The sequence below is a fragment of the Papilio machaon genome, chromosome 11 (genome assembly GCF_912999745.1).
Source record: "Papilio machaon chromosome 11, ilPapMach1.1, whole genome shotgun sequence".
Taxonomy (NCBI): Eukaryota; Metazoa; Arthropoda; class Insecta; order Lepidoptera; family Papilionidae; genus Papilio; species Papilio machaon.
The window spans coordinates 1,300,415-1,316,675 of record NC_059996.1 but is presented as its reverse complement, the minus strand read 5'-3'; the positions used below and the strand labels follow the sequence as shown (position 1 = coordinate 1,316,675).

Sequence of the window (16,261 nt, the reverse complement as noted above, 5' to 3'; positions counted from 1 at the left end):
AGTTCGTTAGGGTGAAACCCCTCGTCTTGCATTACACTTCTAATTACCTGGAACTTATGAATAAAGCTAAATAGTAGTTTAATATTCTGTTTTTAGTTCTCTTCTTAAATTATTGATTTGGTCTTGGTCAAAATTCTTGCATATCCAGTCTCTCATATAGTGTCTATTCCCTGCCAGAGCTCCGCCTGTCCGTCTATCCAGAAACAACGTTAAAGATTAATGGGCCTCAAAATTACACGGTGTTACCATCTGACAAAATTAGCCTCGGGAATACGGACTCGACCGTTTCGACCGGAGCATAAAAACAGGATCTTGTGGGAACACGCCATTTGCGTCCCAGTTTTTTTTTTAGTTTTTAATCGATTGCCAGGAAGCGGCCTGATTTGATTGGAGCTTTAAGGTTTTATTCAAATTTAAAAATCGAGATTACCATATTTAATAATAAAAATAATGTTTTTTATTGGTATTTTTTGAAAGTAATGAATTGATGTTTGTTATTAAAAGTATAAGCTTACGATATCATTTTGAAATTCAATTATATAACATAGTTTGTAACCAGCTTTCGAAATAATTTTTTACAAATTTACAAATTTTCTTAAATTATGTGTCTACAAATTGTTACTAATTTCAACGATTACCAAAATGCGGTTATATTTCTTACTAGTTACACAGGGTCGTGGGATCGTAATTATTTTTTAAAATATTTTAAATTAACAGTCATTGTTGCAGCAAAACTTTTCAATGAAGTCACGCCTTAGTTGACGCGTGTTACGAGAACAATGCACCCTGGGGGTTGAGTCGACCCCTAAACTAATAATAATTTGTTATTCATTGTTGGGTAACTTCATAGGTACTGGTGTGCTTCACAATTAGAATGTTAAAACTGTGTACGCAAATCGTCCTGGAGTTTGTTATAAACAAAACAACTAGTTTTTTTTATGACTGATTTATTTATTCTTAAAAAGATAAGTAAAATGATAATAAAGTTTTTTAAATAAATTTAGATAGCTAATAATATTAAACTACATATGTACCTATATATTTTAACGACAAAGGCAACCGTCCAAAAGCACTGGTAGAAAATTCCGAATACTTTAAAAAAACTTAATAGAATGACATTAGGAATCTGTGTTTTTAAACGAAACTTGATTTTCTTGTTTACATGCCATTCGTTACTTTATAATTTATTCAAAAGATATCGTGTAAAATTTTATGACGTTTAATAAAAAGTGCAAGGCGCTATGACTTCAAAGTAAACTTAAGTAGGCGCGTAATCTGAATAAACCGTGAAATTTATAAACTTAGCTTACTATAAACCTGTTCATATGAACATCTACCTTTATTTCTAGTCTTAATACATTTGAAACTTGTCATATAAAACTCGACATGACACTTGTAGACGTACTCAATTTATATTGAGACATTAGTAATCGCGTAAATCTTTGAAAATCGCGGTTTCATAAACACTTACGCAATAAAAATTATCATTTAAAAAACTGCGTTTTTTAATTAATCAATTCTCATTCGTGTTATTTAAGAGTAAACAATTACAATGTAAATAGAGCAAAACGTCTCGAGTAAAAAGTTTTAATATTAATTTACAAGTTGTAGAGACTAGTGCAGGTTTGAACAAAGCGGGCATTACAGCGGCGTCGCCGATTGGTCGATTGTCGTCTCATTCGCGTCGATGCAACGCTGTGCGACGGTTGTCAGCGCGTACGCCGCCATTTTTAACGTTCCAAAATTAAATTAAAACAAAAACAAATGTGACAATATCGTGACTGGTACTTACGTGTTAAATAATTAGTTTAATTGTGTGTGCTAACCGTGATGTTGGAAGAGATTTGTTTTATGTGAAAGACAAGTGTTTGTGACCTTTCGTGTTCCAAAGGAGTATGTAAGATGAATTCGAAAAAGTTAGAATACTTCCATGATGATGAGATCGACGAGAAGCTCAATCTCAGCTTCTTAGGTAAGTCGATGAACATTTAATGTCCCTTGTTTGCTATTTATACCGCTGTAATGACACAAATAGTCTCAGTAAATAGCAGCTTATCTCTAATATATTGTCGTGATTGGAATATCGGAGAATAGATGGTTTAAATCGCTTACTCGATATGTTCATTTAAATTTATATGTTATTGTCCATCTTATTGTTTATAATTAATTAATAATGAAATTGAATACTTTTTAGTTACTAGTACTAAATATGTTTGAGTATCATAACGCTTTTTAATCCTATTGGGGTGGACAGAGTGTCAATTGATGTCCTCTTTTTACACAAATTATTATTTATTTAGCTTAAAACAAAAAAATCAATTGACCAAATAAGGTACAAGTTTAATTATAACTTTATATTTAAGTTTTTTTTTTTACTTTTTTAATAACGAATTCGTTATTTTACTTTTGTCGCATTTAACTATATAAACACCATAAAGATACCTACTTAGTATAATTTTTGCTTTAGTGATATTTTGGTCATAACATCGAAATTGAAGTCTTTATTGTGTCTTAGATTTCAGTTTTATCTGTGGCAATAAAATTTACATTTTATGTGTTTCGTGTTTTGTTATTGCATTTGATATCATTACGTCGAAACCGAATTTGATAAGATGGCGCCATCTGTAATTAATACAATGTTTATTATCGTATTTTATTATATCTAATCTTAATAATAAAATGAATTATGAAGAAAATTATTAGAATAACATTCTGATGAAATCGGAAGCCTTGACTTTTATTTGTCTTGATTTTTTAAAGGATATCTACTTTTACCTTAGGTTTCTACTTACAAATCAACCATACCAAAACAAGTTTTTTGAGAATAAATGACAGTAGTGAGAATGCTTTGCAAATGCTTTAAAATTACTTTGTATAAATCTATAAAATCAGCGGTTAGAAATATCGCATAAACGATTTGAAGAAACTTTTTTTTTTACTAAAAAATATACAAGTATTGACGTGTACTAATACACTGTGTTTTTCCTTATACGCCGATGGAGGCGGTTTCTTTGTAGTTGATAAGAGCTGCTGATAAGTCATTTCTGAGTACAAATTTTTCAAGAGTTTTTTGGAATAGTGATTAGTGATGCAAAAGCGAAGTTTAAGTATCTATGACAAATTTTGCAATTTCCTTCTGTCCTTAAATTTTAGCCTAATGATTAGAATCTTGGAAACAAAAATAACTTCCAAATTTTTTACCGATTTATAAAAGGAGGAGCGAATTTATCTTTATATACTTTGTCTGATTAGGCTGGTTAAATATTTTATTCGTCATTCACAGCTCAATAGAAAGCAAAGATCGTATCTATACTTGTGAACATTAAATATGAGTTAAGATAATATTAAAGTGAAAATATACCAGCAAATTGTTACGAATCCTGTTTAAAGTGCTTGCTTCATAACTGTATAACATTTCACCACATTTCTGCGGGACATCCACCTCACGTGGGGGTGCATTACTCACAGTTACACTCAATGAATGTGAGTCAGAGACCATAACCTGCCATCACCCACGCTGTCTGCTGAGATGGTAGCAGACGAAAGCTATGTAACCAGAAATGGAACTTATTATTGTTAATGTCGTACTCACAGTCTAATTGGTCATTAAAGAAGACCCTTACTTTAGATATCTTGTACAAAATCGATCTTGTCGATCAAAGTCTTGTACAAAAAGAGACCACTTATCGTGGGTTTCTGAGACTAAAATTTTGAGTTCCGGCAATGAAAACCCACGGCAAAATAGAGTTCATACACTTAATTTAGTTGTTTGAAAAATAACGGAAACTGTTCTAATAATAATCGTTAATATCGTAGTTTTATTTCGTCTATAATTACGAGACAATTCGTATATTCTAATATTATATATTTTATTTTATTTATATTTACATAAACACGACGTATTTGCATTTTTTTTTGATGCGATAAAAATTCCTATTATGGCATAAATGATGTCATCTTTAAAACATGTCGTCCAGTTGGCCTTAAAGTGTCAACGAATGTAACGCACTAATTAATGTGTTTGTTGAGTGCATGACACTATATGACACTTTGGTTTAATAGCAGTCATAACGTAGGAGTAATTTCAGTTCGATTCCTCGCCCAATGGTAAATAAACTATCAAATTTTCTGTTAAAATTCGATAGTTAGCAACTGTTTCGAGACTTTTGTTCGCAATTGTAAAGTTTAATGAAACAAATTTGACGCATTATTTGATGTAAAATGCAGTCATTATTTCTATTTCTTATTAGCCGACTTCAAAAAGAAGGAGGTTATCAATTCGACTGTTTTTTTTAAATTATAAGTTTGCTGTAGTGCAGTAATTTATTCAAAAACATTTAATGACTTCCATGAGTTTCAATAAGTATTATTTTTATCTGTACTTAATCTATGACGACCAAAGTGGTCGTGTCAGTTTGGTCTAGTTCGCTTTCACTATCTCTTACAGCTTTAAAGGCAATGATAATAATATTTGAATTGTGTTTACGATGTCCTTTACTCAGTAGAGAGAAATTTCACTTGCGATGGCATTCCATTAAAATACCAGACGACTGAAGGCGGCTGTTTGCAAGCAAGGCATTTTGCTCGTTTCTTTTTATGTCTGAGGTTTGCTTGTTCGAACACGTTTGTGTGAGTAGAAATTAACTTGAGAATAGATTTTGCTTGTGAATGGACTTATGGAAGACCTCTTTTTATGCATATTACAGTTTGAGGAAATCATCCGTTATTACTGCTTAACCCTGTTGGTTATGGTCGTGAATGTATGTGTAATTATGCATTATATTGAGATTTTGCTTATTTTAGGTACAAATGAAGTAAGAATACTTTAGTAGATAACTAAACTGAAAAAAATATGCGACAATTTTTTATCATCCCTTATAAGCTCTCATTCGCACGAGCGTTTTTATTACGCGCGTTAAAAAACGATCAAATAGAACAAATGCATCGGTTTTAAAACACGACGCTATTTTATCACGCAGTGTTGCATTTTAGGGCTGGCGGAACATTAGTGATTTGCCGAAGTGAGCCAGCGCTGAGTTATAAAGCTGCATTAAAAAGCGCTCGTGTGATTGACTGCTAAGTTTTATGATGGCAGGATGAACATGAATCGAATACGATCGTTACTGCGTTTTCTATTACAATAACTGTTCAGACAGTTGTTAATGATTTTATATCTTGTTGTTTTTGTTGTAATTTTGCATCAATCTCGTACCGTAATGATAATATAGTCGTGCGGGACTCGGCACCTATTATAAATCTTTGACGTTTCATTTTTTGCTCTTTCCATAGCCCGATCTGACGAAACCGGTTGTTGGTGTTTTGTTTTTTTTTTTAAATATATTTTTAGAGGCTGCGAATATGCGGCCAGTGTTTCAAAAGTATTGAGTTTATCCAATTTAAAATGAAATCATTAGTTATATACAATAGTTAGTGAACGTTGTGATTGTGTGAGTGAGGAAGTGAGATGTTTTATTTTATTGCAAAAAAAATAACGCAAAATAAATATCATTTCACTTATAGTCTCAATACAAATTCTTTGGATAACATACGTGTTAATCCTTGCTAATCCGTGAACATGGCAACATTTTTGTATCATCTTGTGTGGTCCAATGCTTTACAAAAGATATTTAAACATTGTTAACAACGCCCCCAAGATGTCTGTTTTACAGCGTAATGGAGTGTCACTTTAATAATTCATTGTACGCTGTTGATTGGATGAAAATTACTGTTTCATTTTAACATAAAACTAGTAATATAATTCACGTCACGTATTACGGCGTTTTAACATAATATACGGATAGTTTGAACAGGTTTGAAATTTTTTACATTAAATAATTGAAAAAAAGTTTGGTCGTCTTCTAATCAACGATATTGCGTGTTTTAATTTTTTTTTGTTTTCTAAAGTACCACAACAATTTTTGCAAATTATTTGGGATGCAAAAAGGGTTGAATCCCCAAGTGTGTGCGAACCAATTTCATCCACCCTAGTGCTCTACATATGGCGAGAGGGATTTGGGTACATTGACCTCAAGAATTTTGATTAGAAAAGGGTTGGTAGTGAACATTGTAAGAATAATTATAGTAGCGCTCAAAAGTATTTTGACAACATAAATTTTTTAAATATTTTTTTAAAATAAAAGCCCATCGGAAAATGTCTTGAGTATAATGTAGATTAATGTAACTGCGACTATTTAACCATATCAAATTACAACTTGTTTGTTTACACGCCGCGCCGCCAAACGTATTAGACTTACCGTGAGCTCAAAAGTATTTTGACACGCATTTGACTAGACAAACTCTCGCAGATTACTTGTTCCTTAGTTTTTATTTTTACGTAAATTTACTTGTTCTGGTTACTTCAATATGTCTAAGTGCAAGGAATATTCTAGTGATTTCAAAAAAGCCGTTATAAATGCATTAAAACAAGGATTGAAACAAACAGAAGTTGCTCGTTTGTTTAAAGTGTCTCGACAATTAGTTAGCTTATGGAATAAAGTTTATAACAAACGAAAAACCGTCGAAAGTAAGCCTCGAACAGGCCGTCCAAGAAAAACTTCTTTTTACATCGATCATATTATAAAAAAGTTATCAGCAAATGATATACGGATGTCCGCTGTAATGATAAAAAATGAATTAAAAGAAAAATATAACGTAGATATTCATGATTCTACTGTCAAACGACGCTTAAAGGTCCTAGGGTTACATGGCCGAAGACCGGCTAAAAAACCTTTAATATCGAAAAAAAATAGGAAGTCTCGTCTTGAGTTCGCGAAACGGCATATATCGTGGTCAAGTTTAGAGTGGTCTAAAGTTTTATGGAGTGACGAAAGTAAATTTAATTTAATGTCATTTGATGGTATCAAGTACATTCGGCGTCCAGTAAACAAAAAATATGATTATCGGTATCAAATACCCACAGTTAAACATGGAGGTGGTAGTGTTATGGTTTGGGGATGTTTTTCACGGTCTGGAGTTGGACCATTAGTTCGAATAGAAGGAAAAATGGATCGGTTCATGTATGCAAAAATATTAAAGTCTCAGATGTTACCATATGCTAAACATCACATGTCAGCTAAGTGGTATTTTCAACAAGACAATGATCCCAAACACAGATCAAAACATATTAGTGACTTATTAAATCGTGAAAAAGTTAAAGTTCTTAAGTGGCCAAGTCAAAGTCCCGACTTGAATCCAATTGAAAATCTCTGGGAAGAATTAAAACGTAGAGTAAAAACGCAAAATTGTTCAAATAAAAACGTTATGTTTGAAACTCTAAAAAATGAGTGGGATAAAATTCCAATAAGTCGATTACAGAAATTAATCGACTCAATGCCGGAGCGATGCAAGGCTGTTATAAAGGCCAAGGGATATGCTACTAAATACTAACATATTTTTTACTGTAAATTATAATTATGCATTAAATTAATGTTTTTTCAAAAATGTCAAAATACTTTTGAGCCACCATTTTCCTAATATTTAAAAAATTAAACTTTTTTTTATTACGAATAAGGACCACTTTGACACCATTTTGAAGTTTATTCAAAAAGTGATAAAAAAATAAATAAATGATTATTGTGTTTCATATTTATTTTTAATTAAACTATTAAATGTATTTGTCAAAATACTTTTGAGCGCTACTGTACTTATTTTCGAGTCCTAAAACAAACACACTTGACATTTTATTTATTGTACTTTTTTAAAAGATCTTTATGCATTTATTGTAATAGCTAATTTTATATTATACAATACTGAATGATGCAGAAGATAAGGGTTTATTCTTTAATAATTAAACAAATCTGCGGCAGTAAATGTTTTGACAGTGGTAGACGCAAAGGAGGCAAAGGAGGCCGGCTCGCTCGGTGCAATACCACGACCACTTATAAGACAGGCGTCAGGTGGAAGTAATTCCTCGTACAGTCTGATGAGTGTGGTGTCGGAGGCCTACTTTTAGTAATCTTACGTTTCCTACCCTTTTCTTATAAAAATGGATAGGAAGAGGAAGTGGATTTGATGGAGGAGGGGACGCATAGGAACATTCTCTTTCTGTGCATCTCCTTCTCCGTCGATTAAAGGCAATGCATCCGAAATTGCAGATGTCTATGGCCAGTGGTCGATTCGACATCGTCGGTTGCTTGTTTGCAAAAAAAAAAAACACGTTGATGTATATTTTGAGTAAGAAAGTTACGACCTAAATCAATGGCAGCAAAACTCAGATTTAATGACAAATCGTATTCGTCATCACGTAATGATTCATCACAAAGCTCACTGTAATACAGTTATATCAAAGCAAATACCGACATCCGATTTCATTCATAAAACTTGTTCCTATCTCATTTCCTGATTATTGTTAAAAACAATGTTAACAATTACTTTTGTACTGTTAAAACAATATATTAAATGATAACTGTGTGCTTTTTTTAATATTTATTAAAAAAAAATCCAGTGTATCCATGGATTCATACCAGTGACACATATTTGATACAAAAAATAGTTTATATTTGCAATTATGTAGATTAAACATGTAATAAAAATTATCTGAAGCTTTGAATAAAGGAATCAAATTCGGCAAAAAAGAGTCTCAAAAACTATTTGGTTCTCGAAACTTCAATTGTTTCTTCCCTAGGGATGGCCTCAGAATTAATCCAAAGGGACTACTAACATACTTAAGGGTGGTCACTGATGTGAATTTATTAGGTACAAAGGGGACATCAGAGATAAAGTAACTTCATGATGGATCCATACATTGTCACGATAATGGTGTTATCTTGTACAATGGCAAATTATTGTCAAACCATTCAGAAAACAGTGTTAAAGGAGTGTGTACATAAAAGACAACAGTTCTCGTTCATTAGAATATATCAGAAGCTATCGTCCATTAGAATCAATAGTTTTTTTTTTTACCTAATAAAGTATGATTTTCAAATAATCGCCTCCAAAACAATATAAGAACGAACTTAACACCAACGCATCTAAACCATACTTTGTAACCCGACCATATTCAGGAGAGAGCAGTCAATATTAAAGGAACAAATTAGTGCGCTTTGTATTTTACTGTTTGTCTGTTTGTACAACCTTTTGTTCGTAGTTTGAGCTCCGTCTTTGGTTTATTGACCGTTGTAATAAAGTAGCATCAAAAGACATATCCGGATGTTTTGTTTAAAGCTTTACTGTTTTATGTATTGTAATTTCTAATCTTTTAACTTAACTTACTCATTGGAACGAAGTTCCTTATCGCGCGTTGTGAAAGGGGGGCGAGACGGAAAAAATTCTTACGAAAAGTTGTCACGACACTTTTTGCTATAGTAACCATGGCAACGACGTGACAATAAATAACAAAAATTCATAGAAATAAAATGTACTTCTTGTGAAGACTTAAGTTTTTTATTCATAGAATAAACATTGGTTCCTTCACTAATTAATCGAAAGGAACTTCGTTCCATCCGGCTGTCCCTTGACACCTCTCAAGTTTTTATTTTTCTTTATAAAACAGAGATATGTTTCGGCAGTAGGAACTCACCGTACGTATAATGAATCATCGTTTGTCACAGTGCAACGAGGCGTTGGCAAGGACGTTATTGATTGTTACACTGCTATAAACACTTTTTAGTAACTGAAAATAAAAAATATTGCCGTGTGTTCCCACTGCGAAACATGTACAAAACACAGGTGTATGTTATGTTAATTTATAATAATAATATTGTAGCTGTAGACAGTCTTCCATTCTCTCACAAGTATCTCCTTTTTTGTGATTTTTTTTTAAGGTTTGTCAACAAGGGAACCTCCTTACCTGCATGGACAGGTGCAGTTAAAACCCGATCAGGTTCTAGAGGTCAATTTATACTCAAATAATTATTTCCAATTTAAACATTTACGATTTACTTAACACGGCAAGTCGCAATTTACGCGATAAATGGCAGTTATCGGGTAATTCATCACTTTTGGGTGCGAACGAAGCAGTTTCAACATGTTTTCAGCTTTTTTGGCGCGAATCATTAACTTGAACGGATAGGCGTATATATATTTTTTTTAATATATCCATTTAAGTTTACGGATAGTGAAAGTTTGAAATTCAAGAGTTGATGTACAATGCATAAAAAAAGCTATTAGTAAAATTTTTATACTTACAATGCTTGTCTTTATAGCTATACTAAATGTGCCCGCGACTTTGTCCGGTAGGAATCCAAAAAAAAATTATTGGTAACCTATTTGCTTTTCCAGGTTGTCAGTAGTTCTGGATTTACGTGTTTAAATATCCATCCATCTAAACTTTTGTATTCACATCAGTAAGATTAGGTTTAACTACCTCGTTTTATATTCCAAGAAGTGTCTCTATGTTATACAAAAAAAATATATTTCATACACATGGAGTATTTTATAATTTTTGTCTATCTGTCCATAATTTCGTGTTTTTTCCGAGTAATGTCCGAAACGGCTGGACCGATTTTGTTGGGACTTTTAACATGCGGTTGGGACGAAATAAATATCCAGAATATATTTAAGCGTTTAATTAGTTAAAGATATTTGGAAGATATGTGATCAAAATATAAAGTAGGGCACCTTTATTTATATTAAAGTGAATGGACAATAAATCCTTACTGCGACGTAGTGTTGCCAGTATTACGATAGTGAAAGTAATGCAATACGTAGCCCTAAATCATGTCACCAATACTATTGATTGAAATGGAACAGTTTTTGCTGTTCTTTTGCTGCGTAATTGACAGTGTTGAAATTAAAAAAAAAACTATATATGTTTTTGCTGCATTGAATTAACTATGAATGTTTTGTATTCATACATATTTTATAATGTGGCAATGATTGCTTGAAAGCTTGGGTACAATAGTTTTTAGGTTATAAAAGCGACTGAACCAAAGAAAAGTTTTGCATAGCTCAGGAATCTTTACTTGTGACGTCACATCTAAACTCTTAACTAAATAGTGCATTTTCAGTCATATTTTAACACTATAATTAACTTTATATAATGTGTTTCAATTTAAGTTAAATTAAATTTAAATATTCAATTACTAAAAACATCAACGAGACATGCAAGTTGATAATAATTTAAATCTCAAATCTCAAACAGTCAATGAGATTAAAAATATATTTTCTACAGACGTAACGAGGCATAACGTATTACCATCAAATTATTAATTGATTGAACAAGATCATCCTATATAACAGCGGGTGGTAAACCCGTGTATGAAATTAACTGTCCATTTCTTTCTCACTTATAAAAATATATGAGAAGGAAAATAAAGAATCGTATGCCAGAGGCATTTCAGATTGCACAGCACAAGTAGATGTAAAGTCCTTTTTACACTGGCCAAGGACTACCTGTTCGAATAGTTTAACCATAATTTTAACACAAATCAGGATATTTCCTATTTACTAGATGACTTTTATATTGTAAATTTAGAAGTTAATTACACGCATTGTTATCCGAAAGAGAATATAAATAGCAGCGTTTTCGAAGTAATTTAAAATTAAAAGTGTGACCTGACCTTGATTTTTTAGGTGTGGTAAAAAAACGATTTTAGCGAGTTCTAATTATAATTACTTGTGAAACGTATAACTCATTGTTTTGAAGTATAAAAGTGAGAGATTAAGTGTTTAATTTTTTAAGACCGTCGGTAGCTCAGACGTTAAGCACTTGACTTGCAATCTGCAGGTTCTTGGTTCGAAAAACCATGTACCAATGTGTTTTCGAGTTTCGATTTACATATACATATACATTTATCAAACGTTCTTGCGGTGAAGGAAAACATCGTGATGCAATGATATATGTGAAGTCAACTAACCCCCACTGGGGCAGCGTGGTTGACTATGGCCTAGTCACCCCTAACTTAGGGTAGGCTCTGAGCGCCTCAGTGAGGACGTATAGTGAGCTGATGATGATGATTTTTTTACATTAACGTTTTAAAATTGCAACAGATTATAAATGTATCAATAAATAGTTAACTGGTCAATAATTTAATCTAGAAATTTACACTAATATGTGGAGTAATCCTTTTTGTAATTGTAAAATGTTCTGAAGATAATAAAGTTAAAGGATAAGTTAGGTATTCAATTTATGGATAAAGACGAATACCGTTTGAAATTAAAAAAAAAAAAAACAAGTTTATTTCTTTCTTTATTCGATAACCTTACAGGACACGGTATGAGAACGTGTGGTGACTCTATGAAACAAAAAAAGGACCCATATCCAATCACAATGCGTTCAAATAAAGTGGGCAGTATCTTTGTGGATGGCACGCTAATTGACTTTCGTCGGCTTTGCTCGAAAATTTAATTATCACTCGATAAAACTTATTATTTATGAGCTTTTTGTTATTTTTATAGATAGCCTGAGTTGAAACTTAAAATAGATATTTAATAATTATTTATATATGAGGAGACGCAGATAAAGAGTATATTACCCCATCCTACACGTCCCGTCCTCCACCCAATTCCCTTCCTATCCTTTCCTAAAAAGGACTAAAATTAGGTCTTCGGCACGTACATTCTTCAGAAGAAACGCAGAATAGCTCTCCCTTGACGCCTGTCTTCTGTGTGGTCGTGGTATTTCATAGGTCGAACGAGATAATTCGTGGCTTGATTGTTAAATTGCAGAGCCAGAAAGAATATTAATGTTTATTTAAAAAAATATCAGATCAGACATACAGACTCTTTGTTAATACAGAAATATCGCACAAATTCAAAAAATATCGTGTACAATAAACCAGACATAGTTGCAAGCAATAGTTAAAACTAGTACTCTTATACTTTCTAATAGAAAGGACTACTAAAAGGTTACATTAAATTGCATTTTCTATTTGAAGCTCGTTTAATGTCAATATGTTTATTACAAAGGCTTGGGAATTAACATTGATTATGAAGCGTACTCTAAGCATTACTAGTCATAAAGTGCTTGTAGTAAATTTACCTTAATTACTTGGTTCTAATATTGAACTATTTGTTACGAACGAATGTATTTAATTTATAACATCGTTCCTTCCCCTATAACGTATCGAATAATACATATAGTTATGTCAGGTTTATCAAGAAGAAAGAGGGGGATGCAATATACAATTGTTTCGCCAGTGAAAACCGACATTAAGCTTGATGAATGATGTTTAAATCGTGAGATTTTTTAAACTAACTAGCTGACCAGGCAGATGTTATCCTGTCTTATCTATTGCTCCGCTCTACTTATTTTTTTTTCATAAGAACCTTCTCCTAACATAAACATATGTGATGTTATGATGAAAGGAAATTGAGATTCATTTTTGGAACGAAGTTCCTTATAGCGCGTTGTGAAAGGGGGCTAGACGGAAAAAATTCTTACGAAAAGTTTTCACGACACTTTTTGCTATAGTAAGTATGTTAACGACGAATGAGCGCTACTTCACCATGGCAACGACTTGACAATATATAACGAAAATTCATAGAAATAAAATGTACTTCTTGTGAAGACTTAAGTTTTTTATTCATAGAATACACATTGGTTCCTTCACTAATTAATAGAAAGGAACTTCGTTCCATCCGGGTGTCCCTTGACACCTCTCAAGTTTTTTATATATAGGTTTGATTACTTAGGTGATATTAGTATACACAAATTGGATTGTGCCTAAAACACCTTTACATATCTCGTAGTAATTAATTGATCCACTAAAAAAACTTAAAGCTCTATAAAAAGAAAGCTAAAAAGCTCAAGCAGGATTAATTCTTGAGTTATCATTAATCTCTATGCAATATTAGTCTTTATTCCGTTGGCATATAGTTTAAATTTGTATAAGACTAGTTAATAGGATAATTTGTCTTACAGATCACGATTTTCTCTAACTAGATTTTAAAGCATACATAATTAAGTATTGATTGTATTCTAGATGACTTCGTTTATCTTAAGCAATAACTTAGAAAATTTATTGATAGACTTGAAAGATATGAGATTATTTTCGCATATACATAATGTTAGGACTGTTGAGGGTAGTCTCACAAAAGGTTTTATAAGGAAGCGTGCGCTGCTGCTCGAGGCAGTCTCTTTCCATCCGTCATTGCGGAACGTCTGACATTTTTGTTTATTTACGTTCGGTTTGAGTTTATACTACAGCGAGGATTATTAAGAAGTAGAGTTAAATTCATTATTTCGCTGTTAGTTTAATTCTTTTAAAATACTTTTGCATCAAATATCTTATATCAGAAGTGGGATAGGATCCACGTGATTCTATCCACTTTGCTCACTCTGTGTTTGTGTTTGCATTTTCGCGAAAATAAATGCAAAGAGAAAAATGTCAGATCGTTACCGTGATAATCGTTGTAGTCGTAGCAAGTTGAGTCGATATCAAAGTCGTACCAGTGTTTGCGAAACAAGGGTAGTGTGGACCAAGCCGTTTATTCTGCATGGGAATATGTGGGCAGTGAGGCTCACGCGCTGTCTGTGTATTTCACAGCAGAGAGGATTGTGGACGCGATTTATTCAATGTGTGCTGCGGTAAGATCGAACCAATGTTTTTATATTTCATGTTTTGATGCCAAATAAGTCAACAATAGACTTTTCAATTAATTTAATGATGTGTTCTTTACTAAAGACTGAAATTGAATACCTCGATCAGTTTATTAGTGAGGGTCAGGTAAGGCCGAGTCGTGACAAGATTTAACACGTTACCTGCCAGCATGGTACGAGCATTTTCATTTTAAAGTGTAAGGCTAATTGGTGGAGCTGAGCGTGTTAAGCCATTACCTGAGTCAGACGTATGTCATTATGTCATAATAGTCATTGATGCCCTTTATTAGTTCAGTTTGCTTTGTCCATGTATTGTCGAGATGCTCGTTTCGTAGACTGCGGGATACCCAACTGCAGAAGTAAGATTGTGAACGGAATGTGAGACGTTCTGTATCAGGAGATGCTTCTAGGGTATTTTCAGGACTGACAAACTGCGGGTTGCCATTAATATCATGTAGAGGACGGACTGCGGGACGCTTGCCCTACATGGTGCCACGGTGAGGGGAGTGGACTCCCGAGACATGCTCTGTTTTTTTTTTAACGGTGAGACATCTTATGTTCGTATGACACGCAAACGTCGTGCCTATGTTATACGAACGATTGTGTGATACTACTTGCGTATAATAAGCGAACGTCGTGCCTATGTTATACGAGTAGTTATGTATCTGACATGTGTGTAATAAGCGAACGTCGTGCCTATGTTATGCGCATGTAGATGACACATGATATGCGAACGTCGTGCCTATGTCATGTGCTGAAGTCATTTGTGTAGAGGTAGATGAACTATGCAAACGTCGTGCCTATGGTTCACTATGTTGTTGTAAACGAACTATGCAAACGTCGTGCCTATGGTTCACTATGTTGTTGTAAACGAACTATGCAAACGTCGTGCCTATGGTTCACTATGTTGTTGTAAACGAACTATGCAAACGTCGTGCCTATGGTTCACTATGTTGTTGTAAACGAACTATGCAAACGTCGTGCCTATGGTTCGCAAAGTTGCAAAGAAGTACAGGAGGACGAGGACGTCCTACAGTCAGGAGAGGCCGTGTTAGGACTGTTGAGGGTAGTCTCACAAAAGGTTTTATAAGGAAGCGTGCGCTGCTGCTCGAGGCAGTCTCTTTCCATCCGTCATTGCGGAACGTCTGACATTTTTGTTTATTTACGTTCGGTTTGAGTTTATACTACAGCGAGGATTATTAAGAAGTAGAGTTAAATTCATTATTTCGCTGTTAGTTTAATTCTTTTAAAATACTTTTGCATCAAATATCTTATAATAAATATATCTGACGCAAATGTGTTACGTTCAAAGAATCACAAAATTAAGGAAACAAAGCAACATACTTTATTCTTTTGGCATAAAAAAAATTATCACACAACAAAATTAAGTCTTTAACTCAAAATTGAGACTTAGTGCCTTAATATATAAAAGTTATACAGTACCTATTTCAAATACATTTTAGTGCGTCCAGTCGTGTCATACTGTGACTAGCGCTCAGTGCGGATTTTGACAAATCATGGTTATTGAAACATTATTAGGCGTAGGCTTGTGAAATACGATCTTGTCTAATAAATAATGAATAACTCATACCGAAAGCAGTGTGGTTTTACATATTTATGGTTAAAAATATAACAACGTTGACGTTCAGAATGTCAACCAGCGGTAGTCAAAGAGTTAAAACACATCTCTAACTAAACAGTGTCTAACTATATTTTTTGGGGTAATGCAGTTAGTGTTTTTTTATTTACTATTAGTCATACTACACTACAGAGACCACTTGA

At 33.1% G+C, this 16,261-nt stretch overlaps 1 protein-coding gene across 4 annotated transcripts in view; it reads left to right on the top strand.

Annotated features, from left to right (window-relative positions):
• Window positions 1-16,261, top strand: part of LOC106716164 (protein TANC2) — a 148,869-nt gene that overhangs the window by 19,117 nt on the left and 113,491 nt on the right. Inside the window, exon 1 of one of the 4 annotated variants that reach the window (XM_045680047.1) lies at window positions 1,667-1,972. The exons of 2 other annotated variants lie outside the window; for them this stretch is intronic. In XM_045680047.1, the coding sequence (XP_045536003.1) occupies window positions 1,903-1,972 (70 nt within the window). In that variant the 5' untranslated portion in view covers window positions 1,667-1,902. Of the gene's footprint in view, window positions 1-1,666; window positions 1,973-16,261 lie in introns of those variants that run through there. One more of the 4 variants, XM_045680048.1, reaches the window with a different exon arrangement.